At 47.9% G+C, this 18,652-nt stretch overlaps 1 protein-coding gene across 3 annotated transcripts in view; it reads right to left on the bottom strand.

Moving 5' to 3' along the window:
* DNAJC6 (DnaJ heat shock protein family (Hsp40) member C6) overlaps positions 1-18,652 on the bottom strand; it is a 113,537-nt gene that overhangs the window by 58,373 nt on the left and 36,512 nt on the right. The window contains exon 2 of one of the 3 annotated variants that reach the window (XM_073544697.1): positions 17,115-17,280. The exons of 1 other annotated variant lie outside the window; for it this stretch is intronic. In XM_073544697.1, coding sequence (XP_073400798.1) covers positions 17,115-17,127 — 13 coding nt within the window. In that variant the 5' untranslated portion in view covers positions 17,128-17,280. Of the gene's footprint in view, positions 1-17,114; positions 17,418-18,652 lie in introns of those variants that run through there. One more of the 3 variants, XM_073544695.1, reaches the window with a different exon arrangement.

The following is an 18,652-nucleotide window of genomic DNA, read 5'->3' as shown; positions in this document are numbered from 1 at the left end:
GGCACATCCTCCCTCTTTAAGCATACACAAAAAAGAACACTCTGCTGACCGTGAAGCAAGATAGTGTCTCGGTAATGTCTGCAGTGGAGCATGGTAGTGGTTCAGTGATGCCTAAAGTATAGTTTGGCTAGCTCAGTAACTCCAACATTGAAGAATGGCAAGAGCTTGGAACTGTCTAAAGCGATATATGGCAGGGGCTCAGTTATGCCTACAGTCAAGCATGGCGGTGGCTCGGTAATGACTTCAGTGAAAGTGAAGCATGGTGGTGGCTTAGTGATGCCTACAATGAAGCATGGTAATGGCTAGATGATGCCTTCAGTAAAGATGGTGGTGGTTTGGTGTTGTCTATAGTGATGCATGGCTGTGGTTGGCTGATGCCAAAAGTGAAGAATGGTGGTGGCTTGATGATGCCTATAATGAAGCATAGCGGTGGCTCTACGAAGCCTGCAGAGAAGCATGATGGTGGTTCAGTTCTTCCTATAGTGAAGAATGGTGGTGTCTAGGTGTTGTTCTGGGCCTGATTTTCTTCCACTAGCATTGTAAACCTGCAGCACATGGAGTACAAGATTAAATCAATCATCTATCATGAAATCCTTGGGAAAAAAAAACAAAAGCTGATGTCTCTAGTGATAGATCTCATCTGTAGCAGATCATAACAGCTGAAGGGACTCTACTATGTATTAAATACAGAGAGAAGGGAAAATGGATAGAGCTCCCCACACACGGTAATCGATGGAGATACCTGTGGAGGGTGCCACAGCCAGCCTGTAAAGATTTTACGAGCTTAAAGGATACATGGCAAATAATGAAATCAAGCATAACCCCCGTGTGTCCAGTACGGAATAGAAACCGATGTCTTAGAATCCTTAGATGAAGCCATCGATACAGACATCATTGGTCAGGTGACTGAAGAACAGGATGTCATTGCTTCTTTATTGGGATACATCCAGTGGAGACATCCAAATAAAAAATGAAGACAGCGCCTCAAAAGTTGGTGAAAAATTCTTTCTGTTTCTTTATTCTGCCATCTGTGGCAACGTTTCGATCTTACATGATTTTTTTCAAGCACATCCAGTGGAGAATCCTGCGCTGGATCCACAGAGGTTTTAAAGTTGGTGAGTTTGTCCAATTTTATGCCAGCTTTGAGAACATTTTACTTCTCTTTAGATTTTATGGGGTGAATAAGAATATTCCATCTTATTTATGCCGTGAAATTGAACATAAAAATGATAATGATACTGAAACATTTTGAAAAGCTGGAAAGATTTCTCTGACTTTTCTACTCATCTCAATGGGGTTTTGCTAAAATGATCCCATTTGCAGGAATTAATTTTTTAATTGCAGAAACCTGCTGTATGTGAAAATGTCCTATGTACGTAAAACTAGAATAGGATTTTATGTCTAGCTCCTTGCTTGTTTTATATCTGCACTATGAAGACGAAAAGATTGCAAAAGGACATGCGAACCATAAAGGCATCACATATAGTTTCTGGAGTGAAAGGATCACTTTTGGTTGCCCACATATTATTGGGTTGTGATAACCTGCACAAAGAGGTGCTGCAATGTTAGCATGCTTAGAAAATGGAACAGGGTCACAAGGACTTCTTCCCGTGGGTGGCTGTTAGTGTACTGATGTCATGATATATTACAGCGCCATGTTCTGGAGTCTCCACAAATGAGAAAATAATGTTAGTTTTGTCATTTTTCTGTAATACACCAGAAATTACCTGTAATGACAATTAGGTAATTACCTCCTAACGATGACACAAATGATCACTATAATGCATTAACCTCACATCAACAACCCAACTTCGGTCATTGTGCTGAACCAGATGCAGGATCATGATATCACCATGAACTGCTCTTTATCGTATTATCATCCATACACATAAAACTGATTCCCAGACATCTCCACGGCCAACCGGAGCGTACGACGAGGAATTAAGGGAACGCTTTTACATCCAACATCAATTCTAAGCAGCTCTAACATTTTCCTGCATATTTTTGACTTTCTGATGAGCAACACAAGCTTGTATAATCCAGGAAAATTTCCATAGAACATGAGCTGCATGACAGTCGTTCCTGCCAAACTCCCCGACCCCACCATGAGGTATCAGTCAGCGTGAAGAAGGAGACACAAAACTGGCTCCTTTGTATGGAAATGCAAACACACAGCAATACAAAGACATCCTTATGTGAAGGTCGATGGGAAAAACAGATAAATAGGCTGCCTGAACGCCGCGCGTCATCGCAGTGATGCACCAGAAGCAACACATTAGCTAGAATTAATGGAAAAGTTGAGAAAATAGAGAGTTTGAAAGTTACATAGGATACAAAAAGTCACCTCTCCTTGATCGCCTGCAGTGTTTGCTCAAAATCATGTGAACACTACATAGGTGTTGTGGTACAGTAAAGGGTGTTTTACTGGATGGGAGATACATTTCTCCCAGCAGATTAAGGTTTGGCAGTATTTTTTCCTAAAGACAGGACCTGAGATGATGTCATGGTCATGTGATCAGCCCATGTGATGTTTACCTCACTTGTAGGAGGGGTTATGGGCTATGTAATGGAGGTTGGTGTTTGGCACATGGTGAGTGTCTGAAAGTTACAGGAACTTGGCTGGACTTAGCCTGAACTTGTATACAGGATCTCCGTGCTGCAGGACTATGACAAGACTTTTAACAACCCTAGGAATGGCACCTGGTGGATGCCGCGGACCTGGCAGCCGCTTAGTTAAGTCCGTTCCGTGCAAGGGATGAGTCTGGGACCAGTAGTTCTCCAAGCTGGAGTATATTTATGTTTTTCCTTACTTTCTGTTAATCTGCTGTTTGCAACATGACATTAAACCACTGAAATTGGATTTTAAGCCTGTGTGTTGCCTCGTTACTGCTGCCCTGCCATTACCTACCAGAGCGAATCCCCACAGTGTTTAGATTGCGGGTCCATTGCAGATGGATATTTGTGGGGGGAGGGGTCTCTACCTGAAAACATAGAATCCATTCATTTCTATACTGTGGCCCTCAGCTTCAGCTAAAGGAATGGAGCCCCAAACAACGAACCCTCTGCATTAGTAGAGCATTCTCTAATAAGTCATCTACTTCAGAAAATCTCTTGAAAGGAGTTTTCCAACATCTAATTTAACAGCCGTTGTAATGAATGAAAGAAAAACAAAAAAAGTCACAGAATTACCTAGTCTTTTCCCCAATGCTGACACTCCTGCTGTGCTGTCGGTCCTTGTTTGCATACAGGTGGTATATGACTGCTATGCCCAAACAATGGCAGCAGCGTTCACGTGCCATACTACTGGCATTATGGCACTCATATCTGAGCAGTGATGCCAGTGGTACAGCAGAGGTCATTGCCCTCCACATGAAAACAAAGACTAGGAAGAGAACCAGAGGTGTGTCGCTGGGAGAAAAATTAGCGGAATACTTTTTTTTGTTATTTTGTAACATTGGCAGCTATTTCTAAAAAAGTTTAATGCTAGATAAAACTTCAAAAAAGTTTAGTATAGTGGCGCTATTGTATATACATTGAATCAGCTGCAAGTAGAATCCCAAACCACATAGGAATAAATACGAATTTAAATAAAAATACAGTATACTATCGCAATGACAGACACGCGAGTGTAGACACACGAGCACCCGTGCTTCCACTGTTTGGCATAGTGAGCGTCTGTCACCGACCGTGACAGCGCTCCTGGATTTGCTTCAAATTGGACAACTAGTGGACTACTTTAAGCTAAGTACCTAATCTTGCTACCATCAAATGAATTTATGCTATTTAACCCTCGAGCAACGAACATCACAGGTACCGGGTTTTATCTAAGACGTCTCACCTCCAATAACTCTGCCTCTAACCATGGTAACTTTCATTAGGATTACTGTATGCATACTCACCTTATTTATTTTACGCATAACCTACTATAGGTACTTAGTTTTAAGGAATAACCACCACTCTTAATTGAGTATTTATTTAAATGGGTATTCACATATTTTAGAGCGCATTCTTTTCATATATAATATATGTGGTCTTTAATAATTCCCCTCTTCTTTCACTCTAGTTTTGTCAAATAGACACCATACCTGATTTTGCCCACCCATACCACGCTTATGAAAGCCACCTACTCCCTAATAGGTATTTAATATCAACCAGTGCTGTTCTTATACATCCTTGAGTCATAGCGCAAGAATACTGTATTTGTCGCTAGATAAAACTTGTTAAAGGGCTGTCAAATCTTGGGACAAAGTCTGCAGTCACTAATCAAGACCAAATGATGACAGCATGTGATGTGCACCACGTTACGATTCTCCGGTATTCCCTGTGTTAGTCACCAGTCACGTGAGCTCATGTATGTGAATTGCACCCTTGAGATCAAGTGCCGACTAAACTCAGTTTATATTGATCCCCACCCACTATATGATTTTATTAGGAAATTAGTCTGTACAGAGTTTTTGACCAATTTAGATTTAAAAAGCAAAAGCTGAACTTCATTATATTAGGTATGGAGGACAGAATCTTTGTGTTAACACACTGATAAGGAAATCAGTGTGCTCCCTCTGCTTCTGGGAGCTTTAGAAACTTCCCCTCAGAGGAGACAGGGATCCCGAAACACTGCAGATTCTACCTACACCCCTGGGAATGAGAACTAATGAACCTGAACTGGGATGCAACATCATTGTCCTTCATGGTGTTTTATTTCAGCAGTGAAATGTCTCAATAAACTGAATCGTTCCCTGAATAGAAAATATTGAAAAATAGTTTCTAAACCGATATGTTACATCCTTTCCGCTAGTAGTGCTATATGGGACATAAGAGGAGACGGGGCCCCTTATAATGTGCTGCGACAGACCCCACACTAATCTCAGGTAACAGGGACGTGACAGGGATGTGTTTACAGACCTTTAGGCATGGATCACACATGCGAGAAATTCGGACGAGTCTCGCATATTAATACCCGGCACTGCCGCCGGCACTCAGGAGCGGAGCGTGCGGATGCATGTATTTCTATGCAGCTGCACGCTCTGCCCCGAGTGCCGGCGGCAGTGCCGGGTATTAATATGCGAGAGTCGGCCGTATTTCTCGCATGTGTGATCCAGGCCATACAGAGAGATCTCCTCCACTAGGAGTAAGTATGAGATAAATCTGAATCAGGCCATCTTCTCTACAGTTCTCACAGCGCTGGACAGGCCTATATGGTACACATTATATTATACATAATTGCTATGCGTATGAATGCTACTTGATTAAGTGAACAGCACTGAGTTTACAGCCCGTTCGCTAGTAGAAAAATATCCATATGTTAAAGGGAACTTGTGTACAGAAGGGGTAATTTCCTGCAGATATTGGGTTCATTTGCAGGTAAACAGCATTAAAATCAAGCGAGCCTGCCTTACTGGAGCAGAAGCTACAGGGAGAAAAAAGTAACTTATATCCTTCTTACAGCCGCTGGCTTCCAGTTATTGGGGTGGTGCAGGGAGCGGTTGCAGTTAATCACTATACAGCGTAATCACATCTGGCACACTGATTGACAACCTGCTCTGCGCACACACACAGCACACACAAACTGCGGAGCAGGCTGTCAAAGTGCCAGGGAATGATCACAGCAGTCTCACTGTATATAGGATGACTATCCGCTCCCTGCTCCTCTCCTATGACTGGACAGAGGCTGTAGGAATGATATAAGTCCATTTTTTCCCTTAGCTGCTGCTCCAGATTTTAAAAATATTTACCTGACTATATCTGCACGTAAATAATATTTCTGAACAAAACAGGTGTCACGCTTACCGCCTCCGCTGGCTCCACGCTCACCGCCCCCACCTCATGTTTGGCTCCTGCTGTCGCCTCCCTATCGGGCTCCGCGTCGCCCGTGACCTCCGGGAGCGCCCGCCGCCTTCGGCGCGCTCCTGCAGCAGGCGCGCGCTCACCTGCACTCCTGCCCTCTGGCCCGCGCTCAGTCCCGGTGGTCTACCCGCGGCGCATGCGTGCCTTGCGCCTCAGATCCCAGTACAGGCCAAGCCAGTCCTTCTCCCCGCCTTCCTGACCCTGCTGACCTGACCCGGAACTCTTGTCTCCATAAGAGGCAGCCTCTTCCTCTGAATCACTGCCTGTTCGTCACTTGTGTCTCTTACTGTGACTCTGGCTCTCAGTCTGCCTGTCGTTTCCCGTGCTCCCTGTTTAACCTGGTCCTTGTGTTCCTCCCAGTGCCCGCCATCTCGTGTCCGCCTCCAGCCTGTGTCTTCGTCTGACCCGTGTTTCACTTTTCCTGCCTTGTCTGCCAGTATCCTCCAACCTCCGTTCCTGAGTTCCAGTCCTACCGGTTCCGGTCCAGCTCTTCCATCTGCCTGCCTGTTACATCTCTTGTCGTGCCCTCCATCCTCCTCGGGTACCAGCTGCCGTGGTGAGTAGTTTCCCCTGGGCCTGTCCCTAACGCTCCCTCTATAGGGGGTGGTCCACCTGGCCCGCTCGCCCAGGGGAGGTTCGCTTACCGCGGTCCAGTGGGTTCACCCTTGGGAACCATCACAACAGGTTCCCTTTAACCCCTTCACGACCTTTGATGTATACAGTAGGTACGTCAAAAGTCGTGTCCCTGCCTTTGATGTAGGCTGTCATGTGCCTCTAGCAGCCGCAGGTGGATCTGAGGACCGAAAAAGAAAAAAAGTTGTGGCTCTGGGAAGAAGGGAAGCAAAAAACAAAAGCGCAAAAGTGGAAAATTGTAAGGTCGTGAAGGGTTTAAAGAGGATTGTCTAGGTTACAGGTCCAATTTTCCAATTTAGTAGTAAGGAATTATGAGATAACAAAAGAGGGATCCCCCATTCAGGGTCATTATCTGTTAGAGTGGGAAGCCGATATAAAGAAAGTTTCTCATTTTGGAGGACCTAGGATGTCCATGTAACAGGGGATAGCCCATTCATCTGAATGAAAACAGTAATACCTCATTTCTCCAGTGGATGCGCTGCAGGGAATATCAATTATAAGTCGCTGAGATGCCTAACATCTGCAGTAACTGATGGTGGCAATGAAGTGCATTGCCACCGGGCAGCCTGACCATTGGCCTGGCTTTAAGTACAACCTGGCAATGACAAACCACATACAGATTCTCCATGTTGCCTAGAAATACTGATCTGTGTAAAATAATAATGGCACGACTGGAGGCTACATTTTATAATTGACCAGCAACTCTATGTGTTATTTGCATACACAGAAGCCCTCCTTGTAGCATCTAAATCCTAAATCTGATATAAAATAAACATCCAAGTCCACAGCAAAGATTTAGAGATGTAGGAGAGCCGAGTCTGTCAAGTAACTCCTTTAAGAAAAGCAGAGACAGTGTATGTCGATATTGTGGTAGGGTAATGTGTAGTCCTATGTAAAATAACAGCAAAACATGATATGGACATGATTTGCAACAACATCAGCTCTGCTACATCTGTGAACAATAGTTCATAAAATCAGTGGAGAAGCACAATAATAATGTTCTGAGGTACATGAATAACCAACAATGAAAGTACAGCCTTACAGTAAGAATAGAGGACTATGTAAGGACTAGGCATGGATTACAATATAGATATGATCACAGCTGAGTAACATTTTGTGAATGCAGCAAAGACAGTGCGACTAAAACCCTGGGGTGCAGAATATCAGTGCAGCTATAATATATTATCCACAGCATAGTTTTTATAGTGTAACAGCGCACACATGCAGGTAGAAGGGTTTCATATTAATATCACAGTTCATCTGGAAAAACAAAAATAATAGCAATGACAGGGTTTGGAAATGTAAGCGATTTCTACGTGTCATGTCCACGGGACCAGCATGCGGGACCCCCAAAAAGCAAATGCTGCCTACTATGTACAGGCTCAGAGCCCAACATACTGCAATCAACAAATTGCAGCATAGACAGGACCACCCCAAACAGCATTCACTGAAGCAGAGACCCACAGTCAGCATGTACAACTGCAGGACCACCACATGTGGAATATATGTAAGCAGGGCACCCCACAAAAGCATATATACAGCAGATTCAGCCCCCCCCTCTCCCAAATCAGCATGCATAGAATCAGTACTTTCATATGCAGCATATAGAAAAGCAGGGACCCCACATGTTGTATATACTAGAACCCACTCCTCTCCTGCAGCATACACACCAGCAAGGCACCCCCCACACAGCATATATAGGAACAGCCCCCCACATGCAGCATACAATACAGACAAGCAGGGCACCTTACATGTAGAATCCCCCACCCCCTATACAGCATATAGAGGAACAAGCCCCCCAGATGCAGCATACAATACAGAGAAGCAGGGCACCCTACATGTAGAATCCCCCACCCCCTATACAGCATATAGAGGAACAGGCCCCCCAGATGCAGCATACAATACAGAGAAGCAGGGAACCCTACATGCTGCATATGGAGAAGCCGGGCCCCCACATGTTGTATATACTAGATCCCGCTCCTCTCCTGCAGCATACATACAAGCAAGGCACCCCCCATACAGGATATAGAGGAACAGCCCCCCACATGCAGCATACACTACAGACAAGTAGGGCACCCTACATGCAGCATATGGAGGCACAGGCCACCGGATGCAGCATACAATACAGAGAAGGGCACCCTACAAGCTGCATATGTAGAATCAGCCTCCCCCACCCCCCATACAGCATGTAGAGGAACAGGCACCACCATGCAGTATATGGAGGAACAGGCCCTCACAATGCAGCATACAGTACAGAAAAGCAGGGCACCCTACATGCAGCATGTAGAGGAAGAACCCCCACGGCATATGGAGAAGCATTTCCACCTCACTCCCCTCATGCTGCATAAGGAGCAACAGGCCCCCACATGCAGCATATAAAGAAGCAGGGGTACCTATATACAGTATATACAGCCACAAGAGCCCCCCATATGCAGTATATTCAGGATCAACCCTCACAAGTATATAAATAATTAGGGGCCCCATACGCAGCATACACCGAAACAGGTCCTCACATGCAGCATGAAGAGAAACAGGAGCCTCATATACAGGATCAGGGCCCCCACATGCAGCGTATAGAGAAGCAGGGGTCCCCATATACAGTATATACAGGATCAGGGCCCCCCACATGCAGCGTATAGAAAAGCAGGGGTCCCCATATACAGTATATACAGGATCAGGGCCCCCCACATGCAGCATATAGAGAAGCAGGGGTCCCCATATACAGGATCAGGGCCCCCCACATGCAGCGTATAGAGAAGCAGGGGTCCCCATATACAGTATATACAGGATCAGGGCCCCCCACATGCAGCATATATAGAAGCAGGGGTCCCATATACAGTATATACAGGATCAGGGCCCCCCACATGCAACATATAGAGAAGCAGGGGTCCCCATATACAGTATATACAGGATCAGGGCCCCCACATGCAGCATATAGAGAAGCAGGGGTCCCCATATACAGTATATACAGGATCAGGGCCCCCCACATGCAGCATATATAGAAGCAGGGGTCCCCATATACAGTATATACAGGATCAGGGCCCCCCACATGCAGCATATATAGAAGCAGGGGTCCCCATACACAGTATATAGAGGATCAGGGCCCCCACATGCAGCATATAGAGAAGCAGGGGTCCCCATATACAGTATATACAGGATCAGGGCCCCCCACATGCAGCATATATAGAAGCAGGGGTCCCCATATACAGTATATACAGGATCAGGGCCCCCACATGCAGCGTATAGAGAAGCAGGGGTCCCCTTATACAGTATATACAGGATCAGGGCCCCCCACATGCAGCATATAGAGAAGCAGGGGTCCCCATATACAGTATATACAGGATCAGGGCCCCCCACATGCAGCGTATAGAGAAGCAGGGGTCCCCATATACAGTATATACAGGATCAGGTCCCCCACATGCAGCATATAGAGAAGCAGGGAATCCCCATATACAGTATATGCAGGATCAGGGCCCCCACATGCAGCATATAGAGAAGCAGGGAATCCCCATATACAGTATATACAGGATCAGGGCCCTCCACATGCAGCATATAGAGAAGCAGGGGTCCCCATATACAGTATATACAGGATCAGGGCCCCCACATGCAGCGTATAGAGAAGCAGGGGTCCCCATATACAGTATATACAGGATCAGGGCCCCCACATGCAGCATATAGAGAAGCAGGGAATCCCCATATACAGTATATACAGGATCAGGGCCCCCACATGCAGCATATAGAGAAGCAGGGGTCCCCATATACAGTATATACAGGATCAGGGCCCCCACATGCAGCATATAGAGAAGCAGGGGTCCCCATATACAGTATATACAGGATCAGGGCCCCCCACATGCAGCGTATAGAGAAGCAGGGGTCCCCATATACAGTATATACAGGATCAGGGCCCCCCACATGCAGCATATAGAGAAGCAGGGGTCCCCATATACAGTATATACAGGATCAGGGCCCCCCACATGCAGCATATAGAGAAGCAGGGGTCCCCATATACAGTATATACAGGATCAGGGCCCCCCACATGCAGCATATAGAGAAGCAGGGGTCCCCATATACAGTATATACAGGATCAGGGCCCCCCACATGCAGCATATAGAGAAGCAGGGGTCCCCATATACAGTATATACAGGATCAGGGCCCCCCACATGCAGCATATAGAGAAGCAGGGGTCCCCATATACAGTATATACAGGATCAGGGCCCCCACATGCAGCATATATAGAAGCAGGGGTCCCCATATACAGTATATACAGGATCAGGCCCCCCACATGCAGCATATATAGAAGCAGGGGTCCCCATATACAGTATATACAGGATCAGGGCCCCCCACATGCAGCATATAGAGAAGCAGGGGTCCCCATATACAGTATATACAGGATCAGGGCCCCCACATGCAGCATATAGAGAAGCAGGGGTCCCCATATACAGTATATACAGGATCAGGCCCCCCACATGCAGCATATAGAGAAGCAGGGGTCCCCATATACAGTATATACAGGATCAGGCCCCCCACATGCAGCATATAGAGAAGCAGGGGTCCCCATATACAGTATATACAGGATCAGGGCCCCCCACATGCAGCATATAGAGAAGCAGGGGTCCCCATATACAGTATATACAGGATCAGGCCCCCCACATGCAGCATATAGAGAAGCAGGGGTCCCCATATACAGTATATACAGGATCAGGGCCCCCCACATGCAGCATATAGAGAAGCAGGGGTCCCCATATACAGTATATACAGGATCAGGCCCCCCACATGCAGCATATAGAGAAGCAGGGGTCCCCATATACAGTATATACAGGATCAGGGCCCCCCACATGCAGCATATAGAGAAGCAGGGGTCCCCATATACAGTATATACAGGATCAGGGCCCCCCACATGCAGCATATAGAGAAGCAGGGGTCCCCATATACAGTATATACAGGATCAGGGCCCCCCACATGCAGCATATAGAGAAGCAGGGGTCCCCATATAGAGTATATACAGGATCAGGGCCCCCACATGCAGCATATATAGAAGCAGGGGTCCCCATATACAGTATATATAGGATCAGGCCCCCCACATGCAGCATATATAGAAGCAGGGGTCCCCATATACAGTATATACAGGATCAGGGCCCCCCACATGCAGCATATAGAGAAGCAGGGGTCCCCATATACAGTATATACAGGATCAGGGCCCCCACATGCAGCATATAGAGAAGCAGGGGTCCCCATATACAGTATATACAGGATCAGGCCCCCCACATGCAGCATATAGAGAAGCAGGGGTCCCCATATACAGTATATACAGGATCAGGCCCCCCCACATGCAGCATATAGAAAAGCAGGGGTCCCCATATACAGTATATACAGGATCAGGGCCCCCCACATGCAGCATATAGAGAAGCAGGGGTCCCCATATACAGTATATAAAGGATCAGGCCCCCCACATGCAGCATATAGAGAAGCAGGGGTCCCCATATACAGTATATACAGGATCAGGGCCCCCACATGCAGCATATAGAGAAGCAGGGGTCCCCATATACAGTATATACAGGATCAGGGCCCCCCACATGCAGCATATAGAGAAGCAGGGGTCCCCATATACAGTATATACAGGATCAGGGCCCCCCACATGCAGCATATAGAGAAGCAGGGGTCCCCATATACAGTATATACAGGATCAGGGCCCCCACATGCAGCATATATAGAACCAGGGGTCCCCATATACAGTATATACAGGATCAGGCCCCCCACATGCAGCATATATAGAAGCAGGGGTCCCCATATACAGTATACACAGGATCAGGGCCCCCCACATGCAGCATATAGAGAAGCAGGGGTCCCCATATACAGTATATACAGGATCAAGGCCCCCACATGCAGCATATAGAGAAGCAGGGGTCCCCATATACAGTATATACAGGATCAGGCCCCCCACATGCAGCATATAGAGAAGCAGGGGTCCCCATATACAGTATATACAGGATCAGGCCCCCCACATGCAGCATATAGAGAAGCAGGGAATCCCCATATACAGTATATACAGGATCAGGGCCCCCCACATGCAGCATATAGAGAAGCAGGGGTCCCCATATACAGTATATACAGGATCAGGCCCCCCACATGCAGCATATAGAGAAGCAGGGGTCCCCATATACAGTATATACAGGATCAGGGCCCCCACATGCAGCATATAGAGAAGCAGGGGTCCCCATATACAGTATATACAGGATCAGGGCCCCCACATGCAGCATATAGAGAAGCAGGGGTCCCCATATACAGTATATACAGGATCAGGCCCCCCACATGCAGCATATAGAGAAGCAGGGGTCCCCATATACAGTATATACAGGATCAGGGCCCCCCACATGCAGCATATAGAGAAGCAGGGGTCCCCATATACAGTATATACAGGATCAGGCCCCCCACATGCAGCATATAGAGAAGCAGGGGTCCCCATATACAGTATATACAGGATCAGGGCCCCCCACATGCAGCATATAGAGAAGCAGGGGTCCCCATATACAGTATATACAGGATCAGGCCCCCCACATGCAGCATATAGAGAAGCAGGGGTCCCCATATACAGTATATACAGGATCAGGGCCCCCACATGCAGCGTATAGAGAAGCAGGGGTCCCCATGTACAGTATATGCAGGATCAGGCCCCAGACATGCAGCATATAGAGAAGCAGGGGTCCCCATATACAGTATATACAGGATCAGGGCCCCCACATGCAGCATATAGAGAAGCAGGTGTCCCCACATACAGTATATACAGGATCAGGCCCCCCACATGCAGCATATAGAGAAGCAGGGGTCCCCATATACAGTATATACAGGATCAGGGCCCCCACATGCAGCATATAGAGAAGCAGGGGTCCCCATATACAGTATCAGGGCCCCCCACATGCAGCATATAGAGAAGCAGGGGTCCCCATATACAGTATATACAGGATCAGGGCCCCCACATGCAGCATATAGAGAAGCAGGGGTCCCCATATACAGTATCAGGGCCCCCCACATGCAGCATATAGAGAAGCAGGGGTCCCCATATACAGTATATACAGGATCAGGGCCCCCCACATGCAGCATATAGAGAAGCAGGGGTCCCCATATACAGTATATACAGGATCAGGGCCCCCACATGCAGCATATAGAGAAGCAGGGGTCCCCATATACAGTATATACAGGATCAGGGCCCCCCACATGCAGCATATAGAGAAGCAGGGGTCCCCATATACAGTATGTACAGGATCAGGGCCCCCCACATGCAGCATATATAGAAGCAGGGGTCCCCATATACAGTATATACAGGATCAGGGCCCCCCACATGCAGCATATATAGAAGCAGGGGTCCCCATATACAGTATATACAGGATCAGGGCCCCCCACATGCAGCATATATAGAAGCAGGGGTCCCCATATACAGTATATACAGGATCAGGGCCCCCCACATGCAGCATATAGAGAAGCAGGGGTCCCCATATACAGTATCAGGGCCCCCCACATGCAGCATATAGAGAAGCAGGGGTCCCCATATACAGTATGTACAGGATCAGGTCCCCCCACATGCAGCATATATAGAAGCAGGGGTCCCCATATACAGTATATACAGGATCAGGGCCCCCCACATGCAGCATATATAGAAGCAGGGGTCCCCATATACAGTATATACAGGATCAGGGCCCCCCACATGCAGCATATAGAGAAGCAGGGGTCCCCATGTACAGTATATGCAGGATCAGGGGCCCCCACATGCAGCATATAGAGAAGCAGGGGTCCCCATGTACAGTATATGCAGGATCAGGGCCCCCCACATGCAGCATATAGAGAAGCAGGGGTCCCCATATACAGTATATACAGGATCAGGGCCCCCCACATGCAGCATATAGATAAGCAGGGGTCCCCATGTACAGTATATGCAGGATCAGGGCCCCCCACATGCAGCATATAGAGAAGCAGGGGTCCCCATGTACAGTATATACAGGATCAGGGCCCCCCACATGCAGCATATATATAACCAGGGGCCCCCATATACAGTATATAGAGGATCAGGGCCCCCCACATGCAGCATATAGAGAAGCAGGGGTCCCCATGTACAGTATATGCAGGATCAGGGCCCCCCACATGCAGCATATAGAGAAGCAGGGGTCCCCATGTACAGTATATGCAGGATCAGGGGCCCCCACATGCAGCATATAGAGAAGCAGGGGTCCCCATGTACAGTATATGCAGGATCAGGCCCCAGACATGCAGCATATAGAGAAGCAGGGGTCCCCATATACAGTATATGCAGGATCAGGGCCCCCACATGCAGCATATAGAGAAGCAGGGGTCCCCATATACAGTATATACAGGATCAGGGCCCCCCACATGCAGCATATAGAGAAGCAGGGGTCCCCATATACAGTATATACAGGATCAGGGCCCCCCACATGCAGCATATAGAGAAGCAGGGGTCCCCATATACAGTATATACAGGATCAGGGCCCCCCACATGCAGCATATAGAGAAGCAGGGGTCCCCATATACAGTATATACAGGATCAGGCCCCCCACATGCAGCATATAGAGAAGCAGGGGTCCCCATATACAGTATATACAGGATCAGGGCCCCCACATGCAGCATATAGAGAAGCAGGGGTCCCCATATACAGTATATGCAGGATCAGGCCCCCCACATGCAGCATATAGAGAAGCAGGGGTCCCCATATACAGTATATACAGGATCAGGCCCCCCACATGCAGCATATAGAGAAGCAGGGGTCCCCATATACAGTATATACAGGATCAGGCCCCCCACATGCAGCATATAGAGAAGCAGGGGTCCCCATGTACAGTATATGCAGGATCAGGCCCCAGACATGCAGCATATAGAGAAGCAGGGGTCCCCATATACAGTATATACAGGATCAGGCCCCCCACATGCAGCATATAGAGAAGCAGGGGTCCCCATGTACAGTATATACAGGATCAGGCCCCCCACATGCAGCATATAGAGAAGCAGGGGTCCCCATATACAGTATATACAGGATCAGGCCCCCCACATGCAGCATATAGAGAAGCAGGGGTCCCCATATACAGTATATACAGGATCAGGGCCCCCCACATGCAGCATATAGAGAAGCAGGGGTCCCCATATACAGTATATACAGGATCAGGGCCCCCCACATGCAGCATATAGAGAAGCAGGGGTCCCCATGTACAGTATATACAGGATCAGGCCCCCCACATGCAGCATATAGAGAAGCAGGGGTCCCCATATACAGTATATACAGGATCAGGGCCCCCACATGCAGCATATAGAGAAGCAGGGGTCCCCATGTACAGTATATACAGGATCAGGCCCCCCACATGCAGCATATAGAGAATCAGGGGTCCCCATGTACAGTATATACAGGATCAGGCCCCCCACATGCAGCATATAGAGAAGCAGGGGTCCCCATATACAGTATATACAGGATCAGGTCCCCCACATGCAGCATATAGAGAAGCAGGGGTCCCCATATACAGTATATACAGGATCAGGGCCCCCCACATGCAGCATATAGAGAAGCAGGGGTCCCCATATACAGTATATACAGGATCAGGGCCCCCACATGCAGCATATAGAGAAGCAGGGGTCCCCATATACAGTATATACAGGATCAGGCCCCCCACATGCAGCATATAGAGAAGCAGGGGTCCCCATATACAGTATATACAGGATCAGGCCCCCCACATGCAGCATATAGAGAAGCAGGGGTCCCCATGTACAGTATATACAGGATCAGGGCCCCCACATGCAGCATATAGAGAAGCAGGGGTCCCCATATACAGTATATACAGGATCAGGCCCCCCACATGCAGCATATAGAGAAGCAGGGGTCCCCATATACAGTATATACAGGATCAGGGCCCCCACATGCAGCATATAGAGAAGCAGGGGTCCCCATATACAGTATATACAGGATCAGGGGCCCCCACATGCAGCATATAGAGAAGCAGGGGTCCCCATATACAGTATATACAGGATCAGGCCCCCCACATGCAGCATATAGAGAAGCAGGGGTCCCCATATACAGTATATACAGGATCAGGGCCCCCCACATGCAGCATATAGAGAAGCAGGGGTCCCCATGTACAGTATATACAGGATCAGGCCCCCCACATGCAGCATATAGAGAAGCAGGGGTCCCCATATACAGTATATACAGGATCAGGCCCCCCACATGCAGCATATAGAGAAGCAGGGGTCCCCATATACAGTATATACAGGATCAGGCCCCCCACATGCAGCATATAGAGAAGCAGGGGTCCCCATATACAGTATATACAGGATCAGGGCCCCCACATGCAGCATATAGAGAAGCAGGGGTCCCCATATACAGTATATACAGGATCAGGGCCCCCACATGCAGCATATAGAGAAGCAGGGGTCCCCATATACAGTATATACAGGATCAGGCCCCCCACATGCAGCATATAGAGAAGCAGGGGTCCCCATATACAGTATATACAGGATCAGGGCCCCCCACATGCAGCATATAGAGAAGCAGGGGTCCCCATGTACAGTATATACAGGATCAGGCCCCCCACATGCAGCGGCAGCCCTGCTCTGGAGGAGGCAGTGCACAGATCCACATCATGTACCTGAGCTGTCCATGGTGCTGAAGTCAGGCTGCTGCCGGCCCGGGCTCCTGGATGCTGGGGGTGAAGATGCCGCCGCCCCGCTCACTCCTGGCCTGCTCCCCGGCCGCTCCCTGCTGCAGCCGCTTCCTCCGTCGCTATTAGCCTCCCCGGCGCTGCTCTCCACCAGCTGTAAAGACTCATAGCCGTCATTGTTGGTCTTTTTCCGGTAAGCACCGAGCAGGCTCATGGGTGACCTTCCCTCCCTCTCCTCCCCGGAGCTGAGGGGATTACTCTGGGAAGGGACTGGCCTGGATGGCGCCTCCCCCTGGTGGCACTGGCACTTCTAGGTGTCTATTGTCCTGGCAGAGCCCGCCCCCTGCCCTCCCCTCAGTGTAATACACCCAGTATCAGACTATTCCTGGCCCCTCTGCCAAGGGGATTAGCTGGGGCCATATGCTGCTGAGCAGGGACAGGAGGCTAGAGGAAACTGGAGATGTAATAATAACCAAAAGAGAACATATAATAACCAATATATACTGTACATATAACACATATACTATATATGGGAACACATTTACTATAGATGGGAACACATATACTGTAAGGAGGTTTTCCCACTAACAATAGGTAATTTTAATCAATAAATCTTGGAATAATAATCATTTCCACAAATGGATGTGGTTAAATAAAATGTTCCTCTGCTGAGACAATCTTATAAATGTGCCCTGCTGTGTGCTGTGTAATGGCTGTCTCTCACTGTGCAGGGACATGGTCTGATCACACCACAGCTCCTAGACAGGGGAGGAAGCAAAAGAGTATACCGACATTACAGCAGGGGCTACATCAAATTGTGAAAATTATTATTATTCCAAGATCTATTGATTAAAATTAACTTTTGTTAGTGGGATAACCCCTTTAGGCTGTGTGCAAACGTTGCGGATTGTCCTGTGGACTTTTCCTTGAGAATTTGTCAAAAACCACAGGTAAATCCGGTTTATCTGCAGCTTTCCCCTGCAGTTTAACACCTGCCATGGAGCAGGTGCCAAACCACAGCGGAATCCACATAAAGAATTGACATGCTGCGGTTTTGAAACCACAGCAAATCCGGGCGGAAAGATCCACACTGCACTGCGGTTTTCATTTTTCATTGATTTTAATGGTACTGTACTACACTGCGGATTTGATGCAATTCCGCGTGTCCAAAAACGCTGCGGAAACGCAGCAAAATCCGCAACGTGTGCACACACCCTTAGGCTGTGTGCACACGTTGTGGATTTTGATGCGTTTCCGCAGCGTTTTTGGACACGCGGAATTGCATCAAATCCGCAGTGTAGTACAGTACCAATTATAGTCAACAGGAATTTGAGATTTGCTGTGCACATGCTGTGGAAAAATCCGAACGGATTCGCTGCTTTTTTTTTTCTTTCCGCAGCATGTCAATTCTTTGTGCGGAAACGCAGCGTTTCTGCACCCACTGACTATACATTGAGTAAGGCAAATCCGCACATCAAAAAACGCATGACAATCCGCAAGAAATCCACATCAATTCCGCATGAAAT

The sequence above is a fragment of the Dendrobates tinctorius genome, unplaced genomic scaffold (assembly GCF_039654945.1).
Source record: "Dendrobates tinctorius isolate UK_male_01 unplaced genomic scaffold, ASM3965494v1 ptg000138l, whole genome shotgun sequence".
Lineage (NCBI taxonomy): Eukaryota > Metazoa > Chordata > Amphibia > Anura > Dendrobatidae > Dendrobates > Dendrobates tinctorius.
This window is presented reverse-complemented; position numbering and strand designations above follow the sequence as displayed.